The sequence below is a fragment of the Stegostoma tigrinum genome, chromosome 9 (assembly GCF_030684315.1).
Source record: "Stegostoma tigrinum isolate sSteTig4 chromosome 9, sSteTig4.hap1, whole genome shotgun sequence".
NCBI lineage: Eukaryota > Metazoa > Chordata > Chondrichthyes > Orectolobiformes > Stegostomatidae > Stegostoma > Stegostoma tigrinum.
Window position 1 is genome coordinate 5,927,907 of NC_081362.1, and position 13,684 is coordinate 5,941,590.

General features: G+C 42.2%; 1 protein-coding gene across 1 annotated transcript in view; it reads right to left on the reverse strand.

Annotated features, from left to right (window-relative positions):
• The window catches only part of LOC125454646 (ADP-ribose glycohydrolase MACROD1-like), an 880,504-nt gene that overhangs the window by 842,433 nt on the left and 24,387 nt on the right, over positions 1-13,684 (reverse strand). Inside the window, exons 2-3 of the mRNA XM_048535629.2 lie at positions 6,889-6,951; positions 129-197 (exon numbers count right to left, since the gene is read on the reverse strand). Of these exons, the coding sequence (XP_048391586.1) occupies positions 129-197; positions 6,889-6,951 (132 nt within the window). The remainder of the gene's footprint in view (positions 1-128; positions 198-6,888; positions 6,952-13,684) is intronic.

Genomic DNA, 13,684 nt, shown 5'->3' on the forward strand with positions numbered 1-13,684 from the left:
GTGACGTTTCGGGTCTAGGCCCTTCATCTGAAAAGGCCCGAAAGGTCCGAGTTTGTGCTCCTAAGATGCTGCTCGGTCTGCTGTGTGCATCCAGCTCCACGCTTTGTCATCTTCAATCCCGAGCTTACCGGTTCTTTCCTTTAATGGAGGATGTTCATCCTGGTCTTTATCTTCGAGTTTTTCTTTCAGGTATATCTCTATCATGAAAGGAATTGCGAAAGAAAATGAGAAAATTGCAAACAAATAATAAAATACCACAACTCTGTACAGTTTATACTCCGTTTGTTTGAAGAAAGCAGGATAAAATCTATAAAACAATTTTGACAGCTGAACTGAAATCTGTACATTGTATAGTAATCCGTGTGAAGATACTAAAATGGAAGGAAAATGTCAATAGATTGCATTAAAATTATACCAGAACCTTGCACTAAAAATGCCTGTTTAAACATCTGCATTTTTAAAAATTTTGGGAAGCGAGCATCATTGGTAAGGCCAGTATTTGATGCCAACCCCTGGCTGCCCTTGAATGAAGTGACAGAGATGAGTTTTTTCTAGGTCTATTACTGAGACCAACTTCCAAGTTCTCCAGTTGTGGGGTTTGAACCTGTCTCCCCATTAACCTGGTGCTCCAGGCGGCTAGTCCAGTGACATAGCAACGAGGTCACTATCTGCAAAAAATTCAAAAAGCTTCCATGTCAAGCAAAGAATTTGCCTGTACACTTAATTGAGCTACAGATAAAATTGTCCATTTTATGGACTAGAACACTTCCGAACTTGACAGTTCATGCGTGTTAGATCTTTCATATGTGTAGTAACAGGTTTTATACGGACTGAGAGAATACCAGACAATCTGCCTGTCTCAGTGGTATTTAAAATAATAGAACATTCACAGTCTAGAAAGACGGTATTCAGCCTATCATATCCATGCTGGCTCTCTAGCAGAACAACAGGGCCAATACCACTATCACGGCCCGTCCCTACTCCCCTGCAAACGTTTTCTCCCCAGGTTCTCCAATGTTCTCCTCAAAGCCGCAACTGAAATCAATCTGCACAACACTGTCAGACAGTGCAATCCAGATGCCAATCACCCATTGTCAAAAATAGATTTCACTCATGGTTATGATCGCAGCTGATATTATTACTGATCAAATCAAGTCCCAGACTGCAATGTGGCTTTGATAGATCACATTTATTTCAATTTAATGTGGTGGGCTTTTACTGAAAGATAAGCACGCAATACTGCAGATTTGGTTTTATCAATAAAACAGACATTTATTGCACAAAAGAAATGAAGACGAAATAGAACAAACCAAAGTTTTTATATATAACACAATTTGAAAATATTTCAAAGCACACAAGAAAATAAATCCCATCTATTCCAACACAATCATTGCACAGTAATCAAATATCAGACAGAGTTCTCTTTTCTGTCATATCTACTGACTTACCTTTACTATTTCTTTCAATTCCAAATCTTAAAAAGTGTGTTTAACTTTTCTTTAAATGATCATACAAGTGAGCTTAAATTTTCTTAGCTTCAAATAACTCATTCACGATTTAAACCAAATGTTTCTGGTCTGGAATTTTCACGCTAAAACCCTTACACTGGATATCCTTTTTAAAAGCTGTTCTGAATGAACTCCTTTCCAAAGAGAAAACATTCTTCCACTTGACCCTAGCCAGTTTTTCTGCAAAGTGAACTGAAAGCTTTCCAATCTATGCATTTTCTTACGAGTAAATTAATGTTGTTTATTTTGGGGTTTAGGTTTTGAACTCAAGGCATGTGGGATTTGGTGTGCATATGAAGCAGTTTAGTAACTTTGTGATGCTAAATTTTTCCTCAGAAGAGTGGCTCAGTGGTTAGCACCGCTACCTGAAAACATCTGGCACCTGGGTTTGACTCTACCTTCGGCGACTGTCTGTGTGGAGTTTGTACATTTTCCCTCCATCAACATGAATTTCCACAGGGTTCTCTGCTTTCTTCCGACAGTCTAAAGATGAGCAGGTTAGGGGGATTGGCCGTGCTAAATTGTCTACAGTGTAGGCTAGGTGGATTAGCCATGAGAAGTGCAGAGTTACAGGGATAGCGTGGGGGTGGATCTGGTTGGGATGTCCTTCAGAGGGTCTGTGTGAACTTGATGGGCTGAATAGACTTATTACATGCTGTTGGGATTCTATGAAAATTTATTCTTCTATACCAAAGACAACTGGATGCCTTTCGATATAACAAAACGTGAAGCTGGATGAACACAGCAGGCCAAGCAGCATCTCAGGAGCACAAAAGCTGATGTTTCGGGCCTAAACCCTTCATCAGAGAGCCTCTCTGATGAAGGGTCTAGGCCCGGAATGTCAGCTTTTGTGCTCCTGAGATGCTGCTTGGCCTGCTGTGTCCATCCTGCTTCATACTTTGTTATTTTGGATTCTCCAGCGTCTGCAGTTCCCATTATCTCTGGATGCCTTTTGATGCTTGCTCTCTCCAATCCTAAAACTCTCACAATACAAAGTCCCATTACTCTATAGGAAGCCCTAGTCCGCTACACTTTGACTCAAAATGGTTTAAAATCATAGCTTCAGAAATACTTCCAATTATTAACCTTCTTCATATATAGACATACCAAAACCCACATGCCACTAGTTCAAAATCTAAGCCCCAAAAAAAGTATTAATTTTCATCAATCAACACCTGACATCTCACTCATGTTGCCAGTCATGATTGGTGTCTAGTCATGATTTTAATCATCTCCATCAACTTGTCTCTCCACCTTCATTCTCCCACATTCATCAAACTGAACAACCCCAACCTTTGCAATCTGTCCTCTGTATTGACATCTCTCACCTCCGGAACAATCATTCTCTGCAATCACAACTTCCACAGCTTTCCTAAAGTATTAGATCCTGAACAGGACACAATATTCAAGGCTAAACTGATCTTTTACAAAATGGTTAATTATAATTCCTTTGTTTCTCTACTCTGCTCCGCGACTTTAAATCCCATTGTTCCCATTGCTTTAGAACTACTTTCTCAATCTGCCCATCCACCTTTAACAATTTGTGCACTTATACCCGTTTTGTTCCTGTATCTCCCTTTTAGAACTGCACTCTTTCTTTTATGTTGCCATTTCTATTCAGCTTCTTGTTTACTACAAGAAATACCTAGGAGGATTGAAGTGCAATTTACTGTAGAGACAAATGAAAACCATTACATATGACTACCTTCTAAAATATGAGTCATGGTTCATGTTCATGTTCACGTGCCAGATTTGCCAATGTGGTGCCTGTGGCCAATTACAGGGAAGGAAAAAAATTAAGAGGTAGGAAAAATATTGGTTGAAAGAAAAATACAAATTTAATTACTATTTTAAAAGGAGTGCCAAATACAAAACTGCAGATTTGTGCAAAAGATCGCAGCTTTTAAATCACAGTACTAAAAATTTAAAGAAACATCATCTGAAATAATGTACTGTTTTAATACAATATCAGTCTGTTTATAATAAAACACAGAGCTATGGATGCTGGAGATCTGAAACAAACAAAAGCACAAATTGCTGGAGAAACTCAGCAAGTCTGGCAGCATCTGCGGAGAGACAAAACAGAGTTCCATGTTTCCAGTCCAGTCAACTTTCTTACGCCTCTACATATTTCTATTAATTTACAGAAAGTACAAACTGCACGCAACAGGAATCGTCATTCTCTTGAAAAAGTAAATAGCTCCACCGGAAGTAGTTCTGTGTTGTAATTTGATTCAAGTGGCATTGAATTGTCTTCATTTATGCCACAAGCAACTCCTGCACGATGGGAGCAAATCTGTGCAAAGATCTACAAGTAGCTAAACACAAGCTTCTGCTTGCATGGGTATTACAAAGTTGTTACAGGTTTTCATCATTTTGATCAGGAGCAAGTGAGTCTGAATTTAGGCTGAGAACTGGAAGCAAATGATTGGAATGTTCTCAATATCAGAATAATATTGGCAAGTAGACATTACTAATGTACTTTTACATTGCTATTTGGCAATGAATAGAAAATAAGGTTGGGAATCAAAACCTCCCCATCATTGTCATATGTTGTTGCTAAAAATGATATGAAACCAGGTAGAATTTAACGATCAGAAATTACCAGCGCATGTACTTCTAGGAGCAGTTGTTTTCCTCTTAACTCCTGCTTCTATACCACTCAAACTTTCTGCATCAGAGGGCAAGGGATGGGATCTACATTGGCATATGTACCAGCTTTTCTCAAAAGTCAATTCCAAGATATGCACAAGATGAACATGGGGTCTAACAGCTCAAGTGGAGAATTTAGAAACTCAAACCTGCAATGCTCAGTGAAGAAGCAACCAGTGACTTTATGCTTTTAACTAAAGATGTCATCATGTTGAGCGAACTATATAAAAAGAGGCAGTGTAGTACTTGTAATGAAATGAGATTATGGACAACAAAACTGAAATTGCTGGAAAATCTCAGCAGGTCCAACAGCAGCCGTCTAAAGATTTTCAGAGTTAATGCTTTGGTTCCTTTCCTCAGAACTGGTTATAGGTATGCCAAGTAATGGGTAAATTGGTGAGAATCATTCCCATATATAACTATAATAACTAAGCTATCAATAAATTCTTCATCTTGTATACTTTGTGCATGTAATTTAGAAATATAGCTGGAGAAGGCCATATGCCCCTTACAGCTTGTTCTGCCATTTGCTAAGACCAGGAATTCATAGGGCCTGCTTGGTCAAGCAGGGTCTCTTACTGATCAAACTAGAAGAGGCTCTCATGGTGAACTACTGTTCAACATCATATCAGCAATTAGTTACAGGTTATGTTGACATGGAAGGAATTCATACAGAGATGTGAATGCTCAGTCTCACAACTTTCAAATCCTAAGTTGATCCGCACCCTCCTACACCCCTAAACATTCCAGATGACTTCCTCATCATGGCTGATGCTTAAGGCATTCCCCAATATTAACCCCTCCAGATTGATAACAGATTTGGGTGAGAACTTGTTTCTTTCCTGATCTTGACAGTTTAGACCTCAGCTGGAGCACCACGTGCAGTTCTGGGCACCATGTCATAGGAAGGATGAGAAGTCAGACAGTGTGCAGTACGCATTTACAAGAATATTTCCATTGGTGAGAAACTTTACTTCAGAAAGTGAATTGAGGATGTTGGGACAGTTCTCCTTGGAGGGAAAGCTGAGAAGAGAGCTGGTAGAGATTTTTGCAAGCTGGATACAGTAGATGGTGAGAAGCTGATCCCACTTGTAAAAGGAATATGAACAAGATGGCATAGATTTAAACAGACCTACAAAAGGAAGGGCAAAGCGAGGAAAGGCTTTTCACTCAGCAAGTAGTTAGGGTGTGAAATGCACTTCTCAAAAGTGTGGTGGAGGAAGGTTCAATTGACAAATTCAAGACAGGACAGTGGATGATTATGTGGTTAAAAAGAAATGTGTAAGGGTATGGGGAAGAAGCAAGAGACTGGCACTAGATAATGACACTCATTTAACAAGCTGATGCAGACATGATGGGCCAAATGGCCTCGTTCTGCACTGTAACCTATCCTGTTTTGATTCTGTGATCTCAATCCTAAATGGTTTGACCCCTCCTTATTCTGAGACAATGATCATTTTTCTAGAGTCCATATATGGGGGAAAAATACTGTAAATATTGCATTTAGCAACATCGTGGTAGTTTGTTGAAAAACGTGGAGAAATTTTGTGCATGGAACAGAATCTAGTTTCTGATTTACAGTGCTAAAAAGCCCAAGATACAGGCTTCACTGGTGGAATGGTAAAAGGTTTGCTAGACTAAGAATACAAAGAATTCAAACTTATTTAAGAATTAAATGCTCAAATCACTGGATCACACATTAGGTTTGGAGGTAGTCCACCAGCCTCTTCAGATTTGCGCTGGGAGTTCCATCTTGCCTGATGAGAAATGGAAATTTCAGGGATCAACGTTCAATTATCGGGTGCCACTGGCAGCAATCCCAGAAGCAAGCACTAGTTCCCACTAAAGGTCTGTTTTCGTGCTACTTGTAGAAATTACATAACAAGTGGATCGATGACTGTTAATAATTCACAACAGCATCCTTCAGACTTTAGACTTATTCCATTACGCAAATAACAACTTCAGTGAAAAAGATACAATTTATGCAAAAAGAATAAAAAAGGAGCATGTTTGGTCACTGCTGTTAAAATAACAAGTAGTTCATTAGGTGACTGGGGTTATCGGCTTCATTAATGGATTGAGGAAATCTAAAGGGGGATGGGAATGTGGAAGCAGCTGTATGATAGAATAATAAAGGGCTCTCGTAGCGCACTGGTAGTGTCTTTACCCCTGGAGCCAGGAGGCCTGGGTTCAAGTCCTACCTGCTCCAGAAGTGTAACATCTCTGTCACAGGTTGATTTTAAAAAAAGGTTAATTAAAATAAAAGATGGCGTAGTCAAGGGCTCTTGTGGCGCACTGGTAGTGTCCCTATCTCTGAACCAGGAGCTGAGAACAAACAAGTTGATAAGAAAATAAAAAAAACATGAACTCTCTCTATAAGGGAATGTGTCTTAGTTTCTGTTTCACTGGCTGACCAGGATCCAATTTAGCAATGTGTGGGTAGTAAATGGGGCATGTTAGTGCCAGTGGAGTGTTTATCACTGTCCAGTTACTTTGAGTTCATGGGCAAACCGCCAAAGGTCAAGTTAGACGGAAAAGGAGAAGGTGTGTCTTTTAGGGAGAACTCAACACAGTTGACATATGTAAGTCATTAGTAATCACAATTTCAATGTAGGTGATATTTATGCACGATTGTGTGTTCATTTCTGTCCTCAACTCTCGATTGATTCATTACTTTGAAGACCCCGTAAAATGGAATTCCAAATGCAATAAATTAAAAATCACTTACTTTTTGCATCCTCCCTCCATACAGATATATCCTTCAGCAGTACAATGCCATCATCGAAAGCATCTGTATTCAGAAAATAAAAATTGTAATTTCTACATGCTAAATATTGATACGCAAATAACAAGGCAGGACCAGGATCTGGCAATTTTATACAAACAGCAAATCTTCCCTGGGGAGTTACTGTTCCCTCTTCTTTCTAAAGAGATATTCTGGACGACAATGAAAGCTAACTCAGAACCATAATCAGGATCAAGACTTCAGGAGTGCTGCCTGTAAGTTTGAATCTGACAACAGGGTTGGGGCTGAGAGAAACCCCAGTCGGAGGACAAACATTAAAAACACGATGGAAGGAATGGTCAATACCCAGCAGATGGCATTTTGCATTAAGAGAGTTTAAGCTTATAAGCATGTATAAGGTAATTGCCAACTACATAGATGCTCGACTGGATTACGAATTTTTAAGGAAGTTTTAAGGAGCAAAGACCTGGATGTTACAGTGGCCAAGTATCTAAAGGTTCTTGCCTCATGCTAAAAGCAATGAAACATTGAATTATAATTGCAGAATGAGGCCATTCAACCCATCATTCCTATTCTAATTCTTTGAAAGAGTTGTCCAAATTGGTCCAATGCCCCAGTTTTTGCTCGGCAATTGTCTTTTGAACCTTTCAATGGAGTCTGCTTCTCCCACCCTTTCTGGGAACACACTCCAGACTCAATCATCCAACACATTGAATTTTCTCCACATTTCGCAACTTTATTTTTTCCAAATTATCTTAAATCTATGGCCTTGTTGGAAGCAACATTTTCAGTGTCAAAATGTCAGAATATTGAATGCGTCTATGAGGTGTTGCCAAGTCGATCTTGATGATCTAAGCTATGAGGAGAGATTAGGCCTGTCTTATTCAGAATTTAGAAGGTTAAGGGGTGATCTGATTGAAGTCTTCAAGGTATTAATAGGAAAAGACAGGGTAGATAAAGATAAACTTTTTCCATTGGTTGGATATTCTAGAACCAGAAGCCATATTCTGAGAATTAGGGCCTGAATTTTCAAGAAAGATGTTAGGACTTCCATATGCAAAGCATGATAAAGGTTTGGGACACTCTTCCACAAATGACAGTGAATGCTGGACCAGTTGCTAATCTTTTATTAAGCAAAAGTACTATGGGATATGGGCCAAAGGCAGGTAGGTGATGCTAAGCTACAAATTGGCCATGATCTCACTGGATGTTGAAACGGGGTTTGAGGGGCTGAACAGCCTACTCCAGCTTCTATCACATTGATGCACCCCAAAACAGAGCGTACTGTATGTATTCGCCACTGTCAGTGTTTTATCGGAGTGGTGTTCAACATGTGGGCGGACTGACTCGGCTGATAGGGTGAGCGTCTTGGCAGTAAGTGGTAACCAGCAGATTTCCTTACCCATGTGAAAACTGATGTCTTGAGATTTCATAGGGTTTGAAGCTGATGATGAGGATTCTCATGGTGACCCCCTCCTGATTTTATGCTGCCACTTGATGGGTCTGATCTGCTGGTGGGACACAATACATCCTGGCAGGGTGGTGGCAGTGACTGGAGCATTGCAAGTTAAAGCCCCATGAATATGACTATGTCAGGCTCATTCTGGAGGCACCTCTCCCAGTTAAGGCACAAGCACCACCACCCCTCCCCCGCCCCCCCCCTCCCCCGCCAAATATAAGTAAGATGCCTTGATCAATGCTAAGGTACAGCTTAGCATTACTTTGCATCAGCATCAAGTACTCAAAACGTCAGGTGGAGCACAACTGCCTGCAGACTAAAACTCCATAATCAGAACTATGTCAAATTCAACCATTTCCCTATAACCACCTTAGACCCATTGTGAAATCGTTAATTGAGAAGTAAGCTATAGTTTTGTCCTATGGCCAAATGGCAGAGGGGACCCAGAAATGTTCAACGTTGAAAAATAATTTCAAAAAGAAACCTGTCTACAAAGAAGAAACCCATTGTACCCGGTGTGGCTTCCTCTACATTGGGGAAACCAAGCGGAGGCTTGGGGACCGCTTTGCAGAACACCTCCGCTCAGTTCACAATAAACAACTGCACCTCCCAGTCGCAAACCATTTCAACTCCCCCTCCCATTCTTTAGATGACATGTCCATCATGGGCCTCCTGCAGTGCCACAATGATGCCACCCGAAGGTTGCAGGAACAGCAACTCATATTCCGCTTGGGAACCCTGCAGCCCAATGGTATCAATGTGGACTTCACCAGCTTCAAAATCTCCCCTTCCCCCACCGCATCCCCAAACCAGCCCCGTTCATCCCCTCCCCCCACTGCACCACACAACCAGCCCAGCTCTTCCCCTCCACCCATTGCATCCCAAAACCAGTCCAGCCTGTCTCTGCCTCCCTAACCTGTTCTTCCTCTCACCCATCCCTTCCTCCCACCCAAGCCGCACCTCCATCTCCTGCCTACTAACCTCATCCCACCTCCTTGACCTGTCTGTCTTCCCTGGACTGACCGATCCCCTCCCCACCTATCTTCTTTTCTCTCCATCTTCGGTGCGCCTCCCCCTCTCTCCCTATTTATTCCAGAACCCTCACCCCATCCCCCTCTCTGATGAAGGGTCTAGGCCCGAAATGTCAGCTTTTGTGCTCCTGAGATGCTGCTTGGCCTGCTGTGTTCATCCAGCTTCACGCTTTATTATCTTGGATTCTCCAGCATCTGCAGTTCCCATTATCACTATCTACAAAGACTTAGCTTCCCCGAAATTAAATTGAACGTGGCACCCAGTCAAGGGTCTCTCGGAATGTCCAGCATCAGTATATCGCATCCAGTAGCAAAGCAGCAAAATGTGTTGAAGTATTCTCACAGCTATCAATCCAGGTCATAAAATGACTGATTATCATTCAGCTGGAATAAATTTTACTGACAGAAATAAACATTTGGACGGGTCTATGAGAAAATGAAACATCAAACTCTGAAAAATAAAAATAAAAACTATGACATCGTGATTTTAAAATTGCACAAATATAAATTCAGTTTTCCAGGGTTAGACAGGTTGTTCAACAGGAACAAAAATTCAATTATAACACACCGAACAAGGATTATCTTTCCCAGGATATTTGAAGAGCAAATTTGCAGCATGAGGAAGAAATATATTCATCAGTTCAGATATTTTGACATATTGTCATGGGAAGTTCAACAACACATCCTGTAATGCAATCAGCAATCATAGACAGAAACCTCTAGGTTACCCAGTTTGCTTGCATAGGCATTGATCCAAGAGGTTGTTGTCAATTTTACTGGATAATGACAGCACATACTTCAGGTTTTACCCAATTGCAAACACAATATCCCTGCCTAGACATTTCACCCAGTTTTCATTTGAACCTGGGAAGTTTAGATCATTGATGGCAAATATTCATCCTAATATAATAAAATGTGAGGCTGGATGAACACAGCAGGCCAAGCAGCATAACCAGCCCAGTTCATCCCCTCCCCCCACTGCACCACACAACCAGCCCAGCTCTTCCCCCCCACCCACTGCATCCCAAAACCAGTCCAACCTGTCTCTGCCTCCCTAACCGGTTCTTCCTCTCACCCATCCCTTCCTCCCACCCCAAGCCGCACCCCCAGCTACCTACTAACCTCATCCCACCTCCTTGACCTGTCCGTCTTCCCTGGACTGACCTATCCCCTCCCTACCTCCCCACCTACACCCTCTCCACCTATCTTCTTTACTCTCCATCTTCGGTCCGCCTCCCCCTCTCTCCCTATTTATTCCAGTTCCCTCCCCCCATCCCCCTCTCTGATGAAGGGTCTAGGCCCGAAACGTCAGCTTTTGTGCTCCTGAGATGCTGCTTGGCCTGCTGTGTTCATCCAGCCTCACATTTTATTATCTTGGAATCTCCAGCATCTGCAGTTCCCATTATCTCTTCATCCTAATATAGCCATTTCGCTTCCGGATAAATCAATCCAAACATTCTACGAGCCAAATGCACCCTCATTACTGCAATTTTTATTCACACTGCACAACTCAGAACTGTGGGCCCCTTTATTACACATTCATCTTTACTTCTGATCCTTAAATCTTTTCAAACTCTTGTAGTGCTACCTGCTGTTATTCCCCGATTACTGTCTTCCCACAGCTGCTGAATCAGCACTCTTCCGTATAACACTTTAAAGGAAGAACTGAGGGTATCACGGGTGCAAGAAAACATAGCCTCGGAGGGGAATTTCAATGTCCATCACCAAGAGTTGCTTGGCAGCAGTACTACTGATCAAACTGTTTCATAAAGATCATAGCTGCCAGTCTGGGTCTGTAGCAGGCGGTGAGGGAACCAAGAAGAGGGGAAAACATAATAGACCTCATCCCTACCAATCTGCTGGCTGCAAATGCATCTGTCCATGAGTGACAACCACACATGACTTGTGGAGATGATGTCCTGCCGTCATACTGAGAATACCCTCCATCGTATTGTGTGACCTTGACTATTCTAAATGGGCCAGACTTTGAACAGACCTAGCAACTCAAGACTAGGCGTCCACAAGGCAATCGACAGCAGTAGAACTGTACTCTAGCACAATCTTTATCCCCCACTCAACCATGACCAACAAGCCAGGGGATCAATCATGCTTCATTGGAGAGAGCACAAGGATATGCCCAGGAGCAGCACCACAGATACCTAAAAATGAGCTGACAACCTGGTGAAACAACCAAACAGGAATTGTGTGTCAAACAGCATAAGCAGCAAGTGATAGACAGGCCTAAGTGATCCCACAACTAATGACTCAGAGCTAAGCTCTGCAGTCCTGCCACACCGTGTTGTGAATGGAGGTGGACAATTAAACAACTCACTGAAGGAGGTGGCTCCATAAATATCCCTATTCTCAATGATGTAAGATCCCAGCACATCAGTGCACAAGATAAGGCTGAAGCATTCACAGTAAACTTCAACCTGAAGTGCTTAGTCAACGACTCATCTCGGCCTCCTCTCGTGGTCCTCAGCATCAGAGATGCTGGTTTTCAGCCAACTCGATTTACTGTGGGTGCCCTTAAGAAATAGTTGGAGGTACTAGTTACGGAAAGGCTATGGGCCCAGGCAACTTTTCAGCAGATGCACCGAAGACTTGTGCTCTAGAATTTGCCACTCCCCTAGCTGAGCTCTTCTAGTACAGTTACAACACTGGCATCTACCCAACAGTATGGAAAATATTCAATACCATTTATAGAATCATAGAATCCCTACAGTGTGGAAACAGGCCCTTCAGCCCAACAAGTCCACACTGACCCTTGGAACATCCCACCCAGACACTCCTGAACACTATGGGCAATTTAGCATGGCCAAAACACCTAGCCTGCACATCTTTGGACTGTGGGAGGAAACCAGAGCACCCAGAGGAAACCCACACAGACACGGGGAGAACGTGCAAGCTCCACACAGACAGTTGCCGGAGGGTGGAATCGAGCCTGGCTCATTGGCACTATGAGGCTGCAGTGCTAACCACTGAGCCACCATGCCACCCCAAAGTAGCCACTCCCCTAGACAATAGGAGCCAAGCAATTTGCCACTCCCCAGATCAGGATCTGTCCAAGTTCAAATGCAATGAGACCTGGACAATATCTGGGCTTGGGCTCTCAGTGGCAAATACTATTCCCACCACATTAATGCCAGGCAATGACCATCTCCAATAAAAGATAACCTAACCACACTCGTTACCACTGAAGTCTCCACTACCAACACAGAGTTACTATTGACCAAAAATTCAAATGGACTTGCCAAATGAATACAGTGTTTACAAGAGCAGGTCAGAGACCGGAAATACTGCAGCGAGTAACTCACCTCCTAACTCACCAAAGCCTGTCCACCAAATCAAGGCACAGTCTGGAGTTTGTTGGAATACTGTCCACTTGCCTGGATGGGTGCAGCTGCAACAACATTCAAGAAGCTTGACACCAGCCAAGACATACCAGCCCACATGATTGGCACCACCCTCTCCATCACCCTTTCTCTGCAGCAGCATAAATACATACAACCTACAAGATGCACGGTAGAAATTCACCAAAGATCCTTAGACTGCACCTTCTAAGTTCACCCATTTCCATTGGGAAGGACAAATGCAGCAGATGCATGGGAATGTTACCCCCTGCAAGTTCCCCTCCAAGCCACTCACCATCCTGACTTGGAAATATATCGCTGTTCCTTTTGTATCGCTGGATCAAAATCCTGGAATTCTCTCTCTAATAGGATTGTGAGTCTAGCTGTAGCACACGGACTGCAACAGGTGAAGGAGGCAGCTCACCACCACTTTCGTAAGGGTTACCAGGGATGGGCAATAAATGCTGGTCCAGCCAGCAATGCCCATGTAATACAAGTGAATAAATATAAAGGATTAGACATCTTACTGAAGCATCCATTTCGTTGGTGATTTCTGGCAGTCTGCTTTTATCCTGTGTGTTGGTTTCTCGATAAATAAATATCACTGTCAAAACTGGGTAGACCCACCGCAAATAACCCAGTGTCTCCTTTATGCCAATTGATAGATTATAACAATATAGATACTGAAGGTAGTGAGCACATGCACCTTTAACTGAGATCTCATTTGAATTGAGTGTGATATTAAAATACACTGTGCTGTTGACCTCTGAAACCACAAGCATGATATAACATAATTCTTGGCAAGTCCTTTCAACTCAAACATATTTCAATCAATTATAAAATGAATGTGGTTCTTGTAAATGTTTTTCTCCTCTCATTGTTTTCTTTGATAGCTTTTAATCTTCTCAAATTGATTAACCACATTGTAATAGGAT